Here is an 18829-nt window from a genome sequence, read left to right as displayed (position 1 = left end):
GCTTATTAAAAAAAAAAAAAGGGGCCTGCTATTTATTTTTGAGGACCGTTATTAGGGCTCTGGAAAAAGTCGATTGAAATCTTGAATCGAGTTGAGAGGTCAAATCGATTTAAAATTTAAGCAAATTGATTTTTTTAGATTTTTTTTTTTTTCACCGCGCCGGTCCTGAGGAGCTGCGGGCAGGAGTTTTTAGGCGAGGCCATGGCTTCAGCCTAGTCCGTGGCTTCAGCCTAGTCTGCGATGCCGGACGCCGCGGACTAGACCAAAGCTGCGGTCTCCCCTAAAAACTACTGCCCGCAGCTCCTCAGGACCGGCGCGGTGAAAAAAAAAACTCTATTTGAATCGTGAATCGAGTTTTTTTTAAGAAAATCTCAGATTTTTTTTTTTTTTCAGAAAATCTCCCAGCCCTAATCGTTATAGGTGTCTATGTGCTTTTTTCTTAAGAAGCCAGCAATGAAATGTCAATTTATGTTGTATATACTTTTTTTCCTTTGTAAATGTTGCTGTAGCACATCACACTGCAAGAATGAAAAAAAATTGCCTAGTGCCTCCCTAATACATACTAAACCCTTTAAATCTAGTATGAATTTTAAGGGGGTAGCCCCCCCCCCCCCCAAAACAAAAAATGGGCGAGGTTCATCTAAAAATCCATATCAGACTCCTAATCCAAGCATGCAGCCTGGCTTGCCAGAAAGGGGGTATGAGTGTGGGTCCTACTCGCCTTCTAAACCATAACAGGCTACAAGCTGCCCACATGGGGCGTGTCATGCCAGGAGGGACCCCCTTGGCAAAGCATGTTGATGAGGACAAGGGCCTCTTCCCCACAACCCTGGCCAGTGGTTGTGGGGAACTGTGAATGGGGGCTTATCGGAGTCTGGAAGCCCTCTTTAATAATAATGGGGGCCCCTGGGTAGCACCCCCCCCACATAGTACTCCTACTCATTATTACAAAAAATTTAATAAAATAAAGAAACCCAAACATTTGATAAGTCCTTTTAATAAAATAATAAGAATCTTAAAAAAGTCACTTGTTGTAAATCCATCGTCCCAGCCATCTGCCAACTTACTGAAAAACAAAAGAACTGGCACATATGACCAATCCCAACAGCACTCATAGCCCAATGGCAGCTCCCGGAGATGTCATTTGCTATAGAAGTGTACGAGTAAAGATGGTGGTGACATCATTGACCAATTAAGGCCATGGCCATATCTGGTCATTTCAGACCGAACCATCTGCTCATTCCTACTTCTCACCTTAGCGGTCTCTTATAACATAACTTTTATTCATATTTAGATTGTACTAAAATTTCACCCACATTTTAAGGATTTAAATTCTGGTTGAATTTGTGGTTGAGTCATTTTAGCATTGACCCATAATGCCCTGTACTGCGTTTTGACCCAGGTCAGCAGACTCGCAGCAGCCAGTAATAAGGAGGTGGGAAAAGCACCCCCTCGTTATAAGAGGGGGACCGAGATCATCCAATAATGGCTCCTAATGCCGCGTACACACGAGCGGAATGTCCAACAGAAAAAGTCCGACGGGAGCTTTTCATCATATATTCCGATAGTTTGTATGCCTCATCGGACTTTGTACGTCGAAAATTCTGATGGACCTAGAAAGAGAACATGTTCTAAATATTTCCAACGGAACCAATTCCTATCGGGAAAACCGCTCGTCTGTATGCTGTTCCAACGGACCGAAAACGACGCATGCTCTGAAGCAAGTACGAGACGGAAGCTATTGGCTACTGGCTATTGAACTTCCTTTTTCTAGTCCCGTCATACGTGTTGTACGTCACCGCGTTCTTGGCAGTCGGACTTTGGTATGATCGTGTGTACGCAAGACAGTTTCAGCGGAATTCCTTCGGAACTATGTTGGAAAAACCTTCAGAGATTATTCCGATGGGAAAACCGGTCATGTGTACAGGGCATTAGGAGGGAGAAACGAAGCAGCTAGGACCTGGTGCGGAGGGAGAAGCGAAGCGGCTGGTGAAGGATTCCAATTCTTGGATCCCTTAAAGGCAACGATCATTTTAACTACCCGTGTGGGAAGGCTTGACTGACCTGTCTGTTAGTTCAGAGGTCCACAATTTGAGGTGAGCGGCCTGCATTTTCTGTGGTGGAGGCACTGATACGGATGCACGTAGAAGATATATTTTCGAGCACCCTGGTCACTACTGAGGAGGAATACTTCTGTCTCTTTAGTGTTACATCTCTGCGTGTCTTTCTTTTTTCATCCTTCGGACTGGCTACAAATTTTATGAACTTGGACTTTTATATATGTTTTTTCTCTTGCCAAATATGATCTTAAAGCGGAGGTTCACACAAAAATTGAGCCTCTGCTTTTCGGAACCCTCCCCCCCTCCGGTGCCACATTTGGCACCTTTCAGGGGGGAGGGTCGGTGTAGATACCTGTCTAAGACAGGTATTTGCACCCACTTCCAGGCATAGATTCCCACAGGAGTCTACGCCTCTTTCCGTCCCCCCGCGCTGTCTGCTGGGACACACACATTTCCCAGAGACTGCAGGGACCATTCAGATTGCGCAACAGGGAACCGGGAAGTGAAGCCGCAAGGCTTCATTTCCTGATTCCCTTAGCGAAGATGGCGGCGGCAGCATCCAAGGACTGAGGGACGGTTTGGCCTCGAGTGCCGACATCACGGGCGCCCTGGACAGGTAAGTGTCTATATTCTAAAAGTCAGCAGCTGCAGTATTTGTAGCTGCTGGCTTTAAAAAAAAAAATTCGCTGGACTTCCGCTTTAATTATATTTAGTGTTGTTTTAATTTAGTGCTGCACTGAATCCTTTTTTGCACTTTTCCAAGGATTGTTATATATTGACCTTGAGTGTTCAGCTGAATGTGTTAGGATTTTAGCTTTTGTTTTTGCGCTGACTGAACCCCTATTTTTATTTCTGAAATGATGGTTACCAGAGTTTTAACCACTTGCCGACCAACCGCCGCAGTTGTACTGCGGCAGAATGGCACGGCTGGGCGAAACGGCGTTATGTAACATCGCTTCGCCCTGTGGCCCCCTGCTCGCCCACGGAGCCGATGTGAGTGCCCGGTGGTCGCGATCACCGCCGGGCTCCCGCGATCGCTCGGGGCACACAAAGAACCAGGATCTGTGTGTGTAAACACACAGTTTCCAGTTCTCTGAGGGGAGAACAGACAGATCGTCTGTTCATACAGAGTATGAACAGCGATCTGTCATCTCCCCTACACAGTCCCCTCCCCCCTTCAGTTAGAACACACACTAGGACACACTTAACCCCTTCACTGTCCCCTAGTGGTTAACTCCTTCACTGCCAGTGACATTTTTACAGTAATCAATGCATATTTATAGCGCTGATCGCTGTAAAAATGACAATGGTCCTAAAAATGTGTCAAAATTGTCCACCATAATGTCGCAGTCCCGATAAAAACCGAAGATCGCCTCCATTACTAGTAAAAAAAAAAAATTATAATAAAAATGCCATAAAACTATGCCCTATTTTGTAGACGCTATAACTTTTGCGTAAACCAATCAATATACACTTATTGCGATTTTTTTTTTTTTTTTTTACCAAAAATATGTAGAAGAATACATATCGGCCCAAACTGAGGAAAAAAATAGTTTTTTTATATATTTTTGGGGAATATTTATTATAGCAAAAAGTAAAAAATAATGCGTTTTTTTTCAAAACTGGCGCTCTTTTTTTGTTTATAGCACAAAGAATAAAAACCGCAGAGGTGATCAGATACCACCAAAAGAAAGCTCTATTTGTGGGAAAAAAAGTCAATTTTGTTTGGGTGCAACGTCGCACGACCGCGCAATTGTCAGTGCCGAATCGCAAAAAGTGCTTTGGTCAGGAAGGGGGTAAAATCTTCCGGGGATGAAGCGGTTAAAATGGCTGGCGTGGTTTCCAAGATGGCTTCTGCTTAAAGAGGGATTACATCTTGCGTCCCCTGAGTTTCAAAGTATAAGGTGTCAAGGAATCTTTGTGAATGTGGAGATATGAGTTGATGAATGAAGTGTGTGTCTGATTGAGTGTCCTTCCATTGCATCTATCTTGATCCTTTATACCACTCTGGACAATAGGCTCATAAAAATGATAATAAGCCTAGCCCAGAAGGTGTAACTTCTTTTTCATTGGTTAAAAGATCTATTGATTGCCTTTTTTGTAGATTTAGGTAATACCACTTCCAACCACTAAGCGTGTCCAAGGGCAGCAATACTTGTTCTAAAATATCTTCTAAATAATATGTTCAATCTTCATAATATATTAATATATATCTGCTTGTACAGTGGTGTTGATTTTTTATATACAGTATATATATAAAAACATTTAGGAATTCTGGTAACCAGTACAATGTGAGGGTATAATTTTACTCAATATCACATCAAATTGTTAACTATGGATAAATGTGTTACACTTGTAGATACTACGAGTACTTATTCATCTAGGTAAAAACACATGGTATATGGATATATTTATGTAGACATGGTTACGATATATACAGTATATGTTATTCACAACACTGATTGGTATACTTTTAAATAATTCTGAGTAAGGAAAAAAAATCAGATTCAGTTCTTTGAGTTGCCTAACATGGACTTTGCTCATTCTAACTTACTGTTTAGCCAGTTCAGCTGGATAAACAACTCTTGGAGTCTTCACAATAGTCTCTGTTCACAGACAGGGATTTTATCTGAAGAACAATCAGTCAAGTGTTTATATTGTCGACTCATCTTAGTGGTATCATGTTTTTTTTTATCTAACCAACCAGAAAATGTTAATATCTTTTGGTTCTTTGGTTTCTAGCTTTGTATATAGTTTGTTTTATAGTATTTAAGGATCGGTGATTCATTAAAAGTTGAGAAACAGTTGAAGTCATTGTTACCCTTTCTTCGCATTCCTCTCATGGGGCTCATGACATAAAAAAAAAATTAAAAAGATATTATTTCTTCTCAAAAGGTCTAACAATTATGCATAGGATTCAGGAGTGCATTATACACAGAGTGCAGGGTTCAGAAGTGCATTGTGCACAGAGTGCAGCGTTTAGGAGTGCATTATGCATATTGTGTAGGGCTTAGAAGTACATTAAGCACAGGGTGCATTATGCGCAGGGATGCAGGGTTCAGGAATGCATTACACGTAAGGTTCAGGAGTGCATTGTGCACTGAGTGCAGAGTTCAGGAGTGCTTTCCACACAGGGTGCAGAGGTCAGGAGTGCGTTATGCACAGTGTGCAGGGTTCAGGACTGCATTACGCATAGGGTTCAGGACTGCATTACGCACAGGGTTCAGGAGTGCATTATGCACAGAGTACAGGGTTCAGGAGTACATTGTGCACAGGGTGCAGAGTTTAGGAGTGTGCTACACACAGGGTTCAGGAATGCATATCTCACATGCAGTGACCTCCACCCTCTCACACAGCTCTTTTTCCACCCCTAAATAAAGGGGTTAACCATTAATAAATTAACCAGTAATCCAAGCAAAATTATCGTGAGCAGAGGTACTACTGCACCCAGTATACAACAACCACAAGTATATAGATACACACCAGTATAGAAATAATGCAAACTTTATATGATAAATGATCAGTTAAAGACTGCGTGCGCACACCCACACACACATACATATATTGTTATCAAGCAAAGATATCTGGTAGACAATTGCATGTGCAATGTTCATTCTGGTTTTGAAAAGCTGAACACTGGGTCAGTGGTGATACAGAGATCTCTGTAGGCTCCCAAGTGTCAGCCTATCTACTCTGCTACTCAACCCCTAACCGTTTCCAATCTGCTATGCAATGTGACCTCTAGCTCCCTATGGGTCATCAGATGCCTAATCTGCCTCTACCCTATGCAGTTTACTGAGCCCTGAGCTAAAGCTAGCTAGAGAATCCCATACCAGAAGGGACAGAAGTTAATTATGTTAACAGGAGTTTCAGATAAACTCTATTTTAGTATAGAGATTCACCTAATATACTGCAAGATGACCACTACACTATCTGACATTGTGTATATGAGATAATAACAATAGGACAGAAACTCTTTGGTCACCAGACTTCAGATATACACAGAAGCTGCTACAGGTAAACATTTAGAACACAGGAACACTTGCCTAATAGTCTCTGCTTCTGGTCTGGATGAAATACAGCAGTATCTCCTGCATGGAAAGGGATGCGGTCCAATTTAGTTTTTTCTTCCTGGAAATGTCCCTTTAAAATGTATCATAGCCCTCTAATCTGGGGTTTCTGATACCACTAGAAGGGGCAGAAAGAACCCATCAATGACAAATTATCTCTGTAATATTTACCAAGCAACAGCTATTTACAAATACAGACACTAGAGGGAAGCAGTTTCCTACACATTTGCTAATTCCTATTAAGGAAAGCTCACCTTTTAACCCCTTACATCCCCATCCTAACAACAACGCAGTCCAAATAATTATCTGTCTACAGAAAACCTGCACAGATTATATGGCCACGTCTATTAAGATGGAGAAGGACTGGAGCCAAACTACTGAGAGAATATTAAACCTCACCGTGGAGATCATCTACCTGCTGATCGGAGAGGTAAGGAGGATTCTGGGAGGTCACTTGACATCACTCTTATCTCTAATAATAAAACACTGACCTGACCGGAGAGGTGAGGAGGATTTTGGGAATGTGACATGATATTACTGTTTTTGTTAGAGTTTTCCTCCTGTGAAGTCTGGAGATCATTTGACCATCACAGTGCCTCCACCTCACTCCCTGATACCTGAGATAAACAGCAATAAGAAGATTCTAGAAATCACTAAGAAGATTATGGAGCTGCTGACAGGAGAGGTGAGCGGTGCTGGGAATTCTGGGACATTATCCAGTAACAGACAAGGGATGTGTCTGGATGGTGACTGTATCATTGTGTGTGTCAGGTTCCTATAAGGTGTCAGGATGTCGCTGTCTATTTCTCCATGGAGGAGTGGGAGTATTTAGAAGGATACAAGGATCACTACAAGGATGTAATGATGAAGAATCAGCCGCCTCTCACATCACCGGGTAAGAGGAGACTTTATTGTAAAGGAGAGAGCAGCATGGAGGGTCCACCTAGGTCCCCCATCATCTGATAAGCACATAGAAACAATGTATTCAGTTAGTGTGTGTGTTTCCTACAGATGGATCCAGTAATGGGAACCCACCAGAGAGATGTCCCCATCCTCTGTATTCCTGGGATTACACACAGGAAGGTCACACCATCCCTCACCATCATCAGGTGGGTGGAGTTGAGGGTCAGGAACATAAAGTGATTGAACACTCTGACATGTGGAGACAATGTGTGGACTCTACAAGATGATATTTTCTATGTGATCTCACATCATAAATACTTCTATTTTACAGATTTTATTTTCTGTCATTCTGTGCTTTAGGGTGAAGGTCTGATGAACATGAAAGTTGAGGGTGAAGTAGAAGAGACGTATATGAGGGATGATCAGCAATATACGGAGGAGGCTGGAATGATGAGGATATTCAAAGAGGAGGACAATCCTACAGAGATCAGCACAGGTGAGTCAGATATATTCTTCTCGTATCTCTACTCTGTTACTGCACAATGATTGGTCCACAGTAGGGGGGGAGATGAGCGATATCAGCCAACAGGTTGATAATAATCAATAATCAAGAGTCCCATCCTACACATTATTTATTATCCCTTGTGATTTATGTAGCATCTGGGGGTCAGCTGGCAGTTTTAGGCACGGTAGTACAGATATGATAACACAGATTGTGCCTATTGGAGGTTGATCCCTCTTCTCTTTAGCAGACTTATACCTAAATGTTAACATAAAACTCGATTAAAGAAGGATTCCAAGTATGGTATACTTTTACAGAATAACATTGGACCTAGCTGGACTGAAGTAACCACTGTATGTATAATATATCATGCCTGGAATTCTTCTTTAACAGTCTTGCTTGGATAAAAAGTAGTAGGGCCATTAAGTCTTTCCTGCTCGGGCCTTAGGATCTGCTATGGATTTTAAACAAACTGGTGTGGGGCCTCCCCAATTTCTACTAAATAGTCAGGTCTAGTTTGGATTTCAAGAGGGAAACCTATTCAAAATACAAGAAAAGTAAATTATGGGGTCTCCAAAGAGTCCATATCAGACCTTTATTTGAGCATCGAGCCTGACTAGCTTGGAAAGGGCTTGACAGCGGGGAGCCCTTTGGCAAAGCAACTTGTCCCTATGTAGATAAGGACATTGGCCTCTTCCCAACAATCCTGGCCCATTGGTTGTGAAGGTCTGCAGGTGGGGGACTTGTTGGAATCTGGAAGCCCCCTTGGAAAATGTAGGTTGTTCCTAGAAACCTTCTCTCCTAATAAATAAAATAAAAATGCAGACCCACGTAGAACTATTGTCAATCATGTTGTCCAGCGATATATCCACGTCACTCACAATGAATGAAAGATGGAGATCTGGGGTCTCTCTACTTTAAAAGGCGGCTTCAAGAATCCTTTCCTTTCAGATCCTTTGTCCTCATCAACATAGAGGTGCTTTGCCAGGGTACCCCCATATTATAGGAAAAGACGAGATATTTAAATATTTTATTCAGGAAAACAAAAACCCTCAGGTATTTCTTTCAGCAGAAAATACTTCTTCAAACACCTTCTAGTGCTGCGTGTTACCAGAATCTTTAGGCCTGTTGTGAATTGGCCATTGCCTAGGCTTGTGGTTATGTAAAGAGCATGCACCTCCCAGTCCCCATTGGTTCCTGCTTTCAAGGCTATGTAAATGTAGAAGTGATCTGGGAGGAGGACCAAAGGCTCTTTGACTGAAGAGGTGAAGTCACAGCTGGTTGGGACATCCACAGAGAATACCTGCTTACTAAAAACTACCTGTTCCGGATGGAATCTAGATTTAGGTAAACAAACCCTCTTGTATCTATTGATAATGTTTTTTTTTTTTTTTTTTGTTTTGTTTATTTTTTTAAAGGACATGCCATTGAGAAACCCTCAAAGGATCATCTGACTTTATCTCTAAGCTGTAAAATGGAAGATGAGGACATCACAAGAGATTGTGCAGCAGAAAAGACAATGAGCTCAGCTATTGATGAAGGACTTCACAGTGTGGTTGGACCATCAAATTCCTCTGACTCTGAGCAACCTCATACTGTGAGGGATGGTGCCGGAATTCAGGGGGAGGAGAAATTTTCCTGTCCTGAATGTGGGGAAAGTTTTACCTCTGAATTAAGTCTTACTGTACATCAGAGATCTCACAAGGGTGAGACGCTTCATTCCTGTTCTGAGTGCGGGAAATGTTTCCTTCTTAAATCGGAACTTGTCACACATTGCAGATCTCACATGGGTAAGAAGACAAATTCCTGCGCAGAGTGTGGGAAATGTTTTACAAAGAAATCAAATCTTGTCATACATCAGAGATCTCACAGGGGGGAGAAGCCTTATTTCTGCCCTGAGTGTGGAAAATGTTTTACACAGAAATCAACACTTGTTAGACATCAGAGATCTCACACGGGGGAGAGGCTGTTTTCTTGCCTTGAGTGCGCAAAATGTTTTGCACAGAAATCAGACCTTGTTAGACATCAGAGATTGCACACGGAGAAGAAGCAAAATTCCTGCCCTGAATGTGGGAAATGCTTTACAAAGAAATCAGACCTTGTTAGACATCAGAAATTGCACTTGAAAGAGAAGCAAACTTCCTGTCCTGAATGTGGGAAATGTTTTACAAAGAAATTAGACCTTGTTATACATCAGAAATTGCACATGGGGGAGAAGCCGTTTTCCTGCCCCGAATGCAAAAAATGTTTTTTAAAGAAATCAGACCTTGTTAGACATCTGATATCTCACACGGGGGAGAAGCAAAATTCCTGCCTGGAATGCGGAAAACTTTTTTCACAGAAAACAAGCCTTGTTAGACACCAGCGATTGCACACAGGGGAGAAGCCACATTTCTGCCCTGAATGTGGGAAGTGTTTTACATGGAAATCGCAATTTGTTAGACACCAGAGATCTCACACGGGAGAGAAGCCGTATTCCTGTCCTGAATGTGGGAAATGTTTTTCAGATAAATTAGACCTCGTTAGACATCAAAGAACTCACACGGGGGAGAAGCCGTATTCTTGCCCTGAGTGTGGCAAATGTTGTTCACGGAAATCAGACCTTGTTATTCATCAGAGATCTCACACAGGGGAGAAGCCATATTCCTGCCCTGAGTGTAGTAAATGTTATTCAAGGAAATCACACCTTGTTATACATCAGAGATCTCACACAGGGGAGATGACGTATTCCTACCCTTAGTGCGAAAACTTATAAATGGAAATCAGAGCTTGTTATATATCAGACATCTCACAGATGAGTGTAGAGATGAGTTGAACATTCCTGGATTCAGTTTCCAGGAGGTTCACTTAATTGCTCCATGTCAATCCAACCCCCACTGATGTCAATGGGTGCTGAATCTTTTAAATCAATTCAGGCTATGTTTATGGCTAATAGGCAATAGATTGTCAAAAGGCATAGGGAACTGGGCACTGCCCTGGGGGATATCAAGATGCTTATCAGGAAACTACAGACCAGTCAGCCTAACATCAATAGTATGTAAGGTATTTGAGGGAATGGTAAGGGACTCCATGCATTAATTTGTCTGTGATAAAGGTGTCATAAGTGACAACCAGCATGGATTTCTGAAAGACCATTCTTGTCAGACCAACCTGTTATCATTCTATGAGGAATTAAGTGAGAATGTTTATGTTGGAAGTCCAGTGAACGTAATTTATTTAGATTTTTGTACTTTAATCTATAAAATAGGGTCTGTTGGAATTGATGAAAGTGTATGTACATGGATAGGAAACTGGTGATATGAACCGGTCCAGAGGGAAGTAATAAATGACCCACTGTTGGAATGGTGGTAACCAGAGTTCTGTCTTGGAGCCAATGCTCAGTTTGTTTGTTTTTTTATTTATATGAACATTGGAATCAAGAGCTCAATTGCAGTGTTTGCTGATGATACCAAATTATGCCAGGAAATAACTTTGGCACAGGATGTACCATTATTACAAGAAGACCTTACCAAAATAGAGGGTTGGGCAGCCACATGGCAGATGGGGTCCAATATTGTGAAATGTGAACTTATGCACTCGGGTGCCAAAATTACACATTAGGAGAAGCTCCCCTTGGAGAAACAATGATGTAAAAGGATTTGAGGTCATTTGTGTCGAAGCAAACAATGGATGCTGTGATGGATTGCCACCCGCATCTGAGCAGAGCAACTGATAGCATCATCAGTTGCTAGGACACCAGTGGCCACAGGTCATTGCTGGGTTTGGTGCACCAAAACAAACAAACAAAAAGCATGAGCTCCCCATAAAATCCTTGATAAGGATCTGGTGTGGTCTCCCCCAAATTTCATACCAGACCCTTCATGTGTGGAGTCTATCCCAATGCATACAGCCTGGCTGGCCAAGGAGCGGAAGAACAGCAAGTGTGTGTCCCCCCACTCCTAAACCATACCTGGCCACATGCCCTTAAAATGGGGAACCTCCCTGTTGAGGACAAGGGCCTCTTTCCCATATCTTTGGCCTTGTTGTCATGGGGTTTGCAGGGGAGACAAAATATGAAAACCCCTTTAAAAATAAGTGGCCGTGAGGGAAGCCAATGCCGGGTGCTGTCAAATGGAGTCCCACCCACAGGTGTGACTTCACAATTGAAGCTAATACTGGATGCAAGGTGTTATTTCAAGGAATACCTCCCTTTCATCAACCCTTGAAATGCGTCCCTGCATATGGCACTAACTGCACTCCTGTGGGTGGGACTCCGTCTGACACGCAACATTACCTTCCCTCATGACTGAAATGTTTCTTTCTCCATCTAGGACCTTTTGTTAGCCCTGGCCAGGGCTGTGCTCTCCACTCAGTAAGTAGGCAGGTGCAAATGATTTTCTCCACTGCAGGTTGCACTCTTCCGCAGCTGGAGTGGAAGCCAAAGGGAACACAATTGCTCTGTGGTTTTCTGGGTCCCTGGGGTAGCACCTGACTGGATGCTGACACCCCATGTGACTCCAGCAGCCATCTTGGGTCAGGCTGAGCTCACTTAAGGCCTTGGCTCCTGGGCCTGGCCCACTTTTTGAGAGTTAGTAGGGTAGGGACAGGTACCCCGACTGTTAGGGACAGTACTAGCGGTAAGGAAAAGTTTCTGAGGAAGTAGGTGGCACGCATCTCAGTTGAACATCTTTTGGGCACGGGACAGCCAGGCCGCATTTTGCTCTTTTAACAGACACTGTCAACCTGGCTGATACCTATCATCTTCACATGGTTGGAATTTTTGAGTGCACCCGATTGGGCAAGCATCTCTCTGGGTTATTGTGATTTGTTGCTTTACTTCAATACAAGTTTTCTATTGTACCTGTTTCTGTGAGTTATTGCTGCCGCACACGCTGCACTCCACCTACTAAATAAATTCAGCAGCTTGCACCCCTGTCTGTTGTACACTCTCTCCTTCTCCTGTGAGTGCATTTCTAACCTTGTTTTTAATAGAAATCCCCTATTAGACATAGAAAATATGCACTAGATGAGAGCTGCAGTAAATTCAACTTACTGCTTTATTCCATGAAAAAAGAGAGATAGCTGCATACATGTATAATGTCTTCACCCATTCGTGATTTGTCAGATGGAGACACTACATATATATGCAGTCATTATTTTTATAAAGTTCACGACACAGCACTGCAATGTGTATACTGTGTATATGTATAGATGTGCGTATGTATGTGTGTGTGTGTGTGTATATGTATGTATATATAGATATATATATATATCTATATATATATATATCTATATATATAGATATATATATATATACAGTGGGGCAAAAAAGTATTTAGTCAGCCACTAATTGTGCAAGTTCTCCCACTTAAACAGATGAGAGAGGCCTGTAATTTTCACCATAGGTATACCTCAACTATGAGAGACAAAATGTGGAAACAAATCCAGACAATCACATTGTCTGATTTTTGAAAGAATTTATTTGCAAATTATGGTGGAAAATAAGTATTTGGTCAATATCAAAAGTTCATCTCAATACTTTGTTATATATCCTTTGTTGCCAATGACAGAGGTCAAATGTTTTCTGTAAGTCTTCACAAGGTTGTCACATACTGTTGCTGGTATGTTGGCCCATTCCTCCATGCAGATCTCCTCTAGAGCAGTGATGTTTTGGGGCTGTCGCTGGGCAACATGGACTTTCAACTCCCTCCAAAGGTTTTCTATGGGATTGAGATCTGGAGACTGGTTAAGCCACTCCAGGACCTTGAAATGCTTCTTACGAAGCCACTCCTTCGTTGCCCGGGCGGTGTGTTTGGGATCATTGTCATGCTGAAAGACCCAGCCACGTTTCATCTTCAATGCCCTTGCTGATGGGAGGAAGTTTGCACTCAAAATCTCACGATATATGGCCCCATTCATTCTTTCTTGTACACGGATCAGTCGCCCTGTTCCCTTTGCAGAGAAAAAGCCCCAAAGCATGATGTTGCCACCCCCATGCTTCACAGTAGGTATGGTGTTCTTTGGTTGCAACTCAGCATTCTCTCTCCTCCAAACACGAGTTGTGTTTCTACCAAACAGTTCTATTTTGGTTTCATCTGACCATATGACATTTTACCAATCCTCTTCTGGATCATCTAAATGCTCTCTAGCAAACCTCAGATGGGCCCGGACATGTACTGGCTTAAGCAAGGGGACACGTCTGACACTGCAGGATCTGAGTCCCTGGCGGCGTAGTGTGTTACTGATGGTAGCCATTGTTACGTTGGTCCCAGCTCTCTGCAGGTCATTCACTAGGTCCCCCTGTGTGGTTCTGGGATTTTTGCTCACCGTTCTTGTGATCATTTTGACCCCATGGGGTGAGATCTTGCGTGGAGCCCCAGATCGAGGGAGATTATCAGTGGTCTTGTATGTCTTCCATTTTCTATTTATTGCTCCCACAGTTGATTTCTTCACACCAAGCTGCTTGCCTATTGCAGATTCAGTCTTCCCAGCCTGGTGCAGGTCTACAATTATGTTTCTGGTGTCCTTCGACAGCTCTTTGGTCTTCACCATAGTGGAGTTTGGAGTGTGACTGTTTGAGGTGGTGGACAGGTGTCTTTTATACTGATAACAAGTTCAAACAGGTGCCATTAATACAGGTAATGAGTGGAGGACAGAGGAGCCTCTTAAAGAAGAAGATACAGGTCTGTGAGAGCCAGAAATCTTGCTTGTTTGTAGGTGACCAAATACTTATTTTCCACCATAATTTGCAAATAAATTCTTTCAAAAATCAGACAATGTGATTGTCTGGATTTGTTTCCACATTTTGTCTCTCATAGTTGAGGTATACCTATGATGACAATTACAGGCCTCTCTCATCTTTTTAAGTGGGAAAACTTGCACAATTGGTGGCTGACTAAATACTTTTTTGCCCCACTGTATAAAATTTACTCACTGGCTACTTTATTAGGTACACCTTGCTAGCACTGGGTTGGACCCCCTTTTGCCTTTAGAACTGTCTTAATTCTTCATGGCATAGATTCAACAAGGTGTTGGAAATATTCCTCAGAGATTTTGGTCCAGAGTGACACGATAGCATCACCCAGTTGCTGCAGATTTATCAGCTGCACATCCATGGTGCCAATCTCCTGTTCCACCACATTCCAAAGGTGCTCTATTGGATTAGATCTGGTGACTGTGGAGGCCATTGGAGTACAGTGACCTCATTGTCATGTTCAAGAATATGCAAGTAAAGGCGCAAAAGACTGGAACAATAAATATCCCACAGCATTAAAATACATGAATTAAAACGCATATAGATTATGCATAGTAGTAGTAATATGGTAAAAAGAGTCCATAATCGTAGTGGTATTTAAAAGTCCAAGGACCAAAAAAGGAAGGAGAGATGATGATACAGGGTTCCACATTCAGGGCTGCCTTCAGGGGGGAACCAAAACCATGTTCCAAAATTCTGAGAAAGATACAAGGGGAGAAGCACCTCTGGGTGTAGATATAGAACAATTTTATTCAAAATTAATATGTACAGGCAACTCACATTCGTGAAGTCATCAGTAAGCGTTTTGTTTAAAATGACCCATCGTAGGGGTGATCGTCAGGTTCGTCTATCCATTCCTGCTTGCTGAGGAGCTTGCTGTGAATAGAATAAAGGTGTAGGTATGGCGCTGCCCTACTGTGATATGATTTGTCACAGTTACCTTATATGATGGCTTAAGAGGTCTCTTTGCTGACTACTAGGGATGAGCCGAACACTCCCCGGTTCGGTTCGTACCAGAACCTGCGAACGGACCGAAAATTCGAACGAACGTTAGAACCCCATTGACGTCTATGGGACTCGAACGTTCGAAATCAAAAGTGCTCATTTTAAAGGCAAATTTGCATGGTATTGTCCTAAAAAGGGTTTGGGGACCCGGGTCCTGCCCCAGGGGACATGTATCAATGCAAAAAGAACTTTTAAAAACAGCCGTTTTTTCGGGAGCAGTGATTTTAATGATGCTTAAAGTAAAAAAAAAAAGTGAAATATTCCTTTAAATATCGTACCTGGGGTGTGTCTATAGTATGCCTGTAAAGTGGCGCGTGTTTCCCGTGTTTAGAACAGTCCCTGCACAATACGTCATTTTTAAAGGAAAAAATCTCATTTAAAACTGCTTGCGGGTTTAATGTAATGTCGGGTCCTGGCAATATGGATGAAAATCAGTGAGGCAAATGGCATGGGTACCCCCCAGTCCATTACCAGGCCCTTTGGGTCTTGTATGGATATTAAGGGGAACCCCGCACCCAAATTAAAATAAGGAAAGGTGTGGGGCCACCAGGCCCTATATACTCTGAAGAGCAGTATACAGGCGGTGCAAACAAGACAGGGACTGTAGGTTTGTTGTTAAGTAGAATCTGTTTGTAATTTTGAACTGGTACATTTTTAACGTGTTTAGCTCCAGCCAAAAAATCTTTTTTTAAGCTTTTTGGAAAACATAGGGAAGGGTTATCACCCCTGTGACATTTGTTTTGCTGACTATGCTCCTCTTCAGAAGATTTCACCTCACTTTTTGTCCCAATGACAAATGTTTTTTGAAAATTTGGGTTTTTTTGTGGAACAAGGATTGGAAAGCATCAGTGGAAAGGAGAAATGTTTTTCCCATATTAACACTTACAGGAGAGAATTTCCCTTCCTAGGGGTAGATTTCATCTCACTTCCTGTTGTCTCCTTCCGTTTGCAAGTAGGAGTCGTTTGTAAGTTAGATGTTTGAAAGTAGGGGCCTGCCCTATATACTCAGCAGAAATTTGGGCCTTAGGTGTTGTTGTGGCCACAACACTGTAAGCCCTCACGGGGCCCTGCTGTGAAATATTAGATCAAGAATTGTAATTACATGCCCCTGTTGAACAGGGGCAGAAAAATTGGGCCTTTGGTGGTGGTGCTGGTGCCACAACACTGTAAGTCCTCACTCGCTCTTGGTGGGTGCAGAAATGGGCCCTGCTGTGAAATATTAGATCAAGAATTGTAATTACATGCCCCTGTTGAACAGGGGCTGAAAAATTAGACCTTAGGCACTGGTGCTGGTGCCACAACACTGCAACCCCTCACAGATACTCTAGTTGGAACGCAGAAATGAGCCCTGCTGCAAAATATTGCATCAAAAATTGTAATAACACGCCCCTGTTAAACAGGGGCTGAAAAATTGGGCCTTAGGCACTGGTGCTGGTACCACAACACTGCAACCCCTCACAGACACTCTAGTTGGAATGCAGGAACGAGCCCTGCTGCAAAGTATTGCATCAAGAATTGTAATTACACGCCCCTGTTAAACAGGGGCTGAAAAATTGGGCCTTAGGCACTGGTGGTGGCGCCCAGAACCAAAAATGTTCTTAAAAGCTGTCAGCGTGATGATTGAGGAGGAAGAGGATAATTACTCAGGGATAGTCACTCAGCATCAGCTTAGGCAGTCTTTGAAGGGATCTGAGATTTCAAAAAAAATTATTTGGTTACATCAGCATCAGGTGCTTGGTAGCTGGTGGTGATCCAAGACTGATTCATTTTTATGAAGGTCAGTCAATCGACCGAGTCGGTGGACAGACGCACCCTGTGATCGGTTACAAAGCTTCCAGCAGCACTGAATGTGCGTTCCGAAAGAACGCTGGATGCAGGACAGGCCAGTAGCTCAATTGCATACTGTGCAAGCTCTGGCCAGTGATCCATCCTCAAGACCCAGTAACCCAGAGGATTTTCGGCGGGAAAGGTGTCCAAGTCAGATCTTGCCCCTAGGTATTCCTGCACCATGTAAAACAGACGCTGGCGATGGTTGCTGGAACCGATCATACCTTGGGGCTGCGGACCAAAAAATTGTCTGAACGCATCGGTCAGACGGCCACGTTCTCCACCGCTCCTTCTTTGACTGACCGAAGCCTCAGCAACACGTTGTTCAGAAACAGGAGTTTGTAACCTCCCAGTCTCTGGGAACGCGTTGCACAGACCTTTCTGCAAGGCCTCCCGAAGATGTTTCATCCTCTGCTCCCTCTGCGATGGCAAGATAAGGTCCGCAACCTTACCCTTGTAACGTGGATCAAAGAGGGTTGCCAGCTAGTATTGGTCCTTCTCCTTGATACCACGAATACGAGGATCCTTACGCAGGCTTTGCAGGATCAGGGAGGCCATGCAGCGTAGGTTTGCTGAGGCATTCGGTCCGGAGTCCTCTGGGTTACTAAGGACGACATGGTCCGCAACCACCTCCTCCCAGCCACGTACAAGTCCATGTGTTTCTTGGGACTGATCCCTTAAAGACTGCTGCTGATGCTGAGTGCCAGGCTCCACCTCCATACTGACACAATCTTCCTCCTCCTCCTCCTCCTCCTCGTCCTCTTCCTGTGTGATCGGCGGGCATGGAGGAACACTGTATGGATAAAGGGGGCCTTGAGAGCTAAGGAAGTCCTCCTCTTCCTGCCTCTGTTCTGCCTCAAGTGCCATGTCCATTATTCCATGCAGCGTGTGCTCCAACAGGTGGACAAGGGGGGCAGTGTCACTGATGCATGCACTGTCACTGCTCACCATCCTCGTGGCCTCCTCAAATGGTAACAGGACAGTGCATGCATCCCTGATCATGGCCCACTGGCGTGGGGAAAAAAAAACAAGCTCCCCTGACCCTGTCCTGGTGCCATAGTCGCACAGGTACTCATTGATGGTCCTCTGCTGCGTGTGCAGCCGCTGCAGCATGGCCAACGTTGAGTTCCACCTGGTGGGCATGTCACAGATTAGGCGGTTCTTGGGCAGGTTAAAATCCTTTTGGAGGTCCGTCAGCCAAGCACTGGCATTATATGACTGGCGGAAATGCACACAGACTTTCCTGGCCTGCCTCAGGACATCCTGTAAGCCCGGGTACCTGCCCAAGAACCGCTGCACCACCAAGTTAAGGACGTGAGCCAAACAGGGCACATGGGTCATTTGTCCCTGTCGGAGGGCAGAGAGGAGGTTGGTGCCATTGTCGCAAACCACCATTCCTGCCTTAAGTTGGTGTGGCGTCAACCACCTCTGAACCTGCCCCTGCAGAGCTGACAGAACCTCTGCCCCAGTGTGGCTCCTGTCCCCCAAGTACACCAGCTCAAGCACCGCATGGCATCTTTTGGCCTGCATACTTGCGTAGCCCCTTGAACGGCTACGGAGCACCGCTGGTTCCGAGGACAAAGCACAGGAAGAGGCCATGGAGGAAGAAGAAGAGGAGGGGGTGGAGGAGAGAGGTGTGTCACAATCATTAGCATTTTGGAGGCGTGGTGGCGGAACAACCTCCAACACTACTGAACCTTGTCCTGCATCCTTCCCAGCTGCCGGCAGA

General features: G+C 43.8%; 1 protein-coding gene across 1 annotated transcript in view; it reads left to right on the top strand.

Annotated features, from left to right (window-relative positions):
* Positions 1-12379, top strand: part of LOC141121568 (uncharacterized) — an 84270-nt gene extending 71891 nt beyond the window's left edge. Inside the window, exons 9-10 of the mRNA XM_073611202.1 lie at positions 8799-8805; positions 8968-12379. Coding sequence (XP_073467303.1) covers positions 8799-8805; positions 8968-10275 — 1315 coding nt within the window. The 3' untranslated portion in view covers positions 10276-12379. The remainder of the gene's footprint in view (positions 1-8798; positions 8806-8967) is intronic.
* Positions 12380-18829: the final 6450 nt, after the last annotated feature.

Source organism: Aquarana catesbeiana, unplaced genomic scaffold (assembly GCF_042186555.1).
Source record: "Aquarana catesbeiana isolate 2022-GZ unplaced genomic scaffold, ASM4218655v1 unanchor225, whole genome shotgun sequence".
NCBI classification, from domain to species: Eukaryota; Metazoa; Chordata; class Amphibia; order Anura; family Ranidae; genus Aquarana; species Aquarana catesbeiana.
Note: the sequence above shows the minus strand (reverse complement) of the source record. Positions and strands in the feature narration are given on the sequence as shown.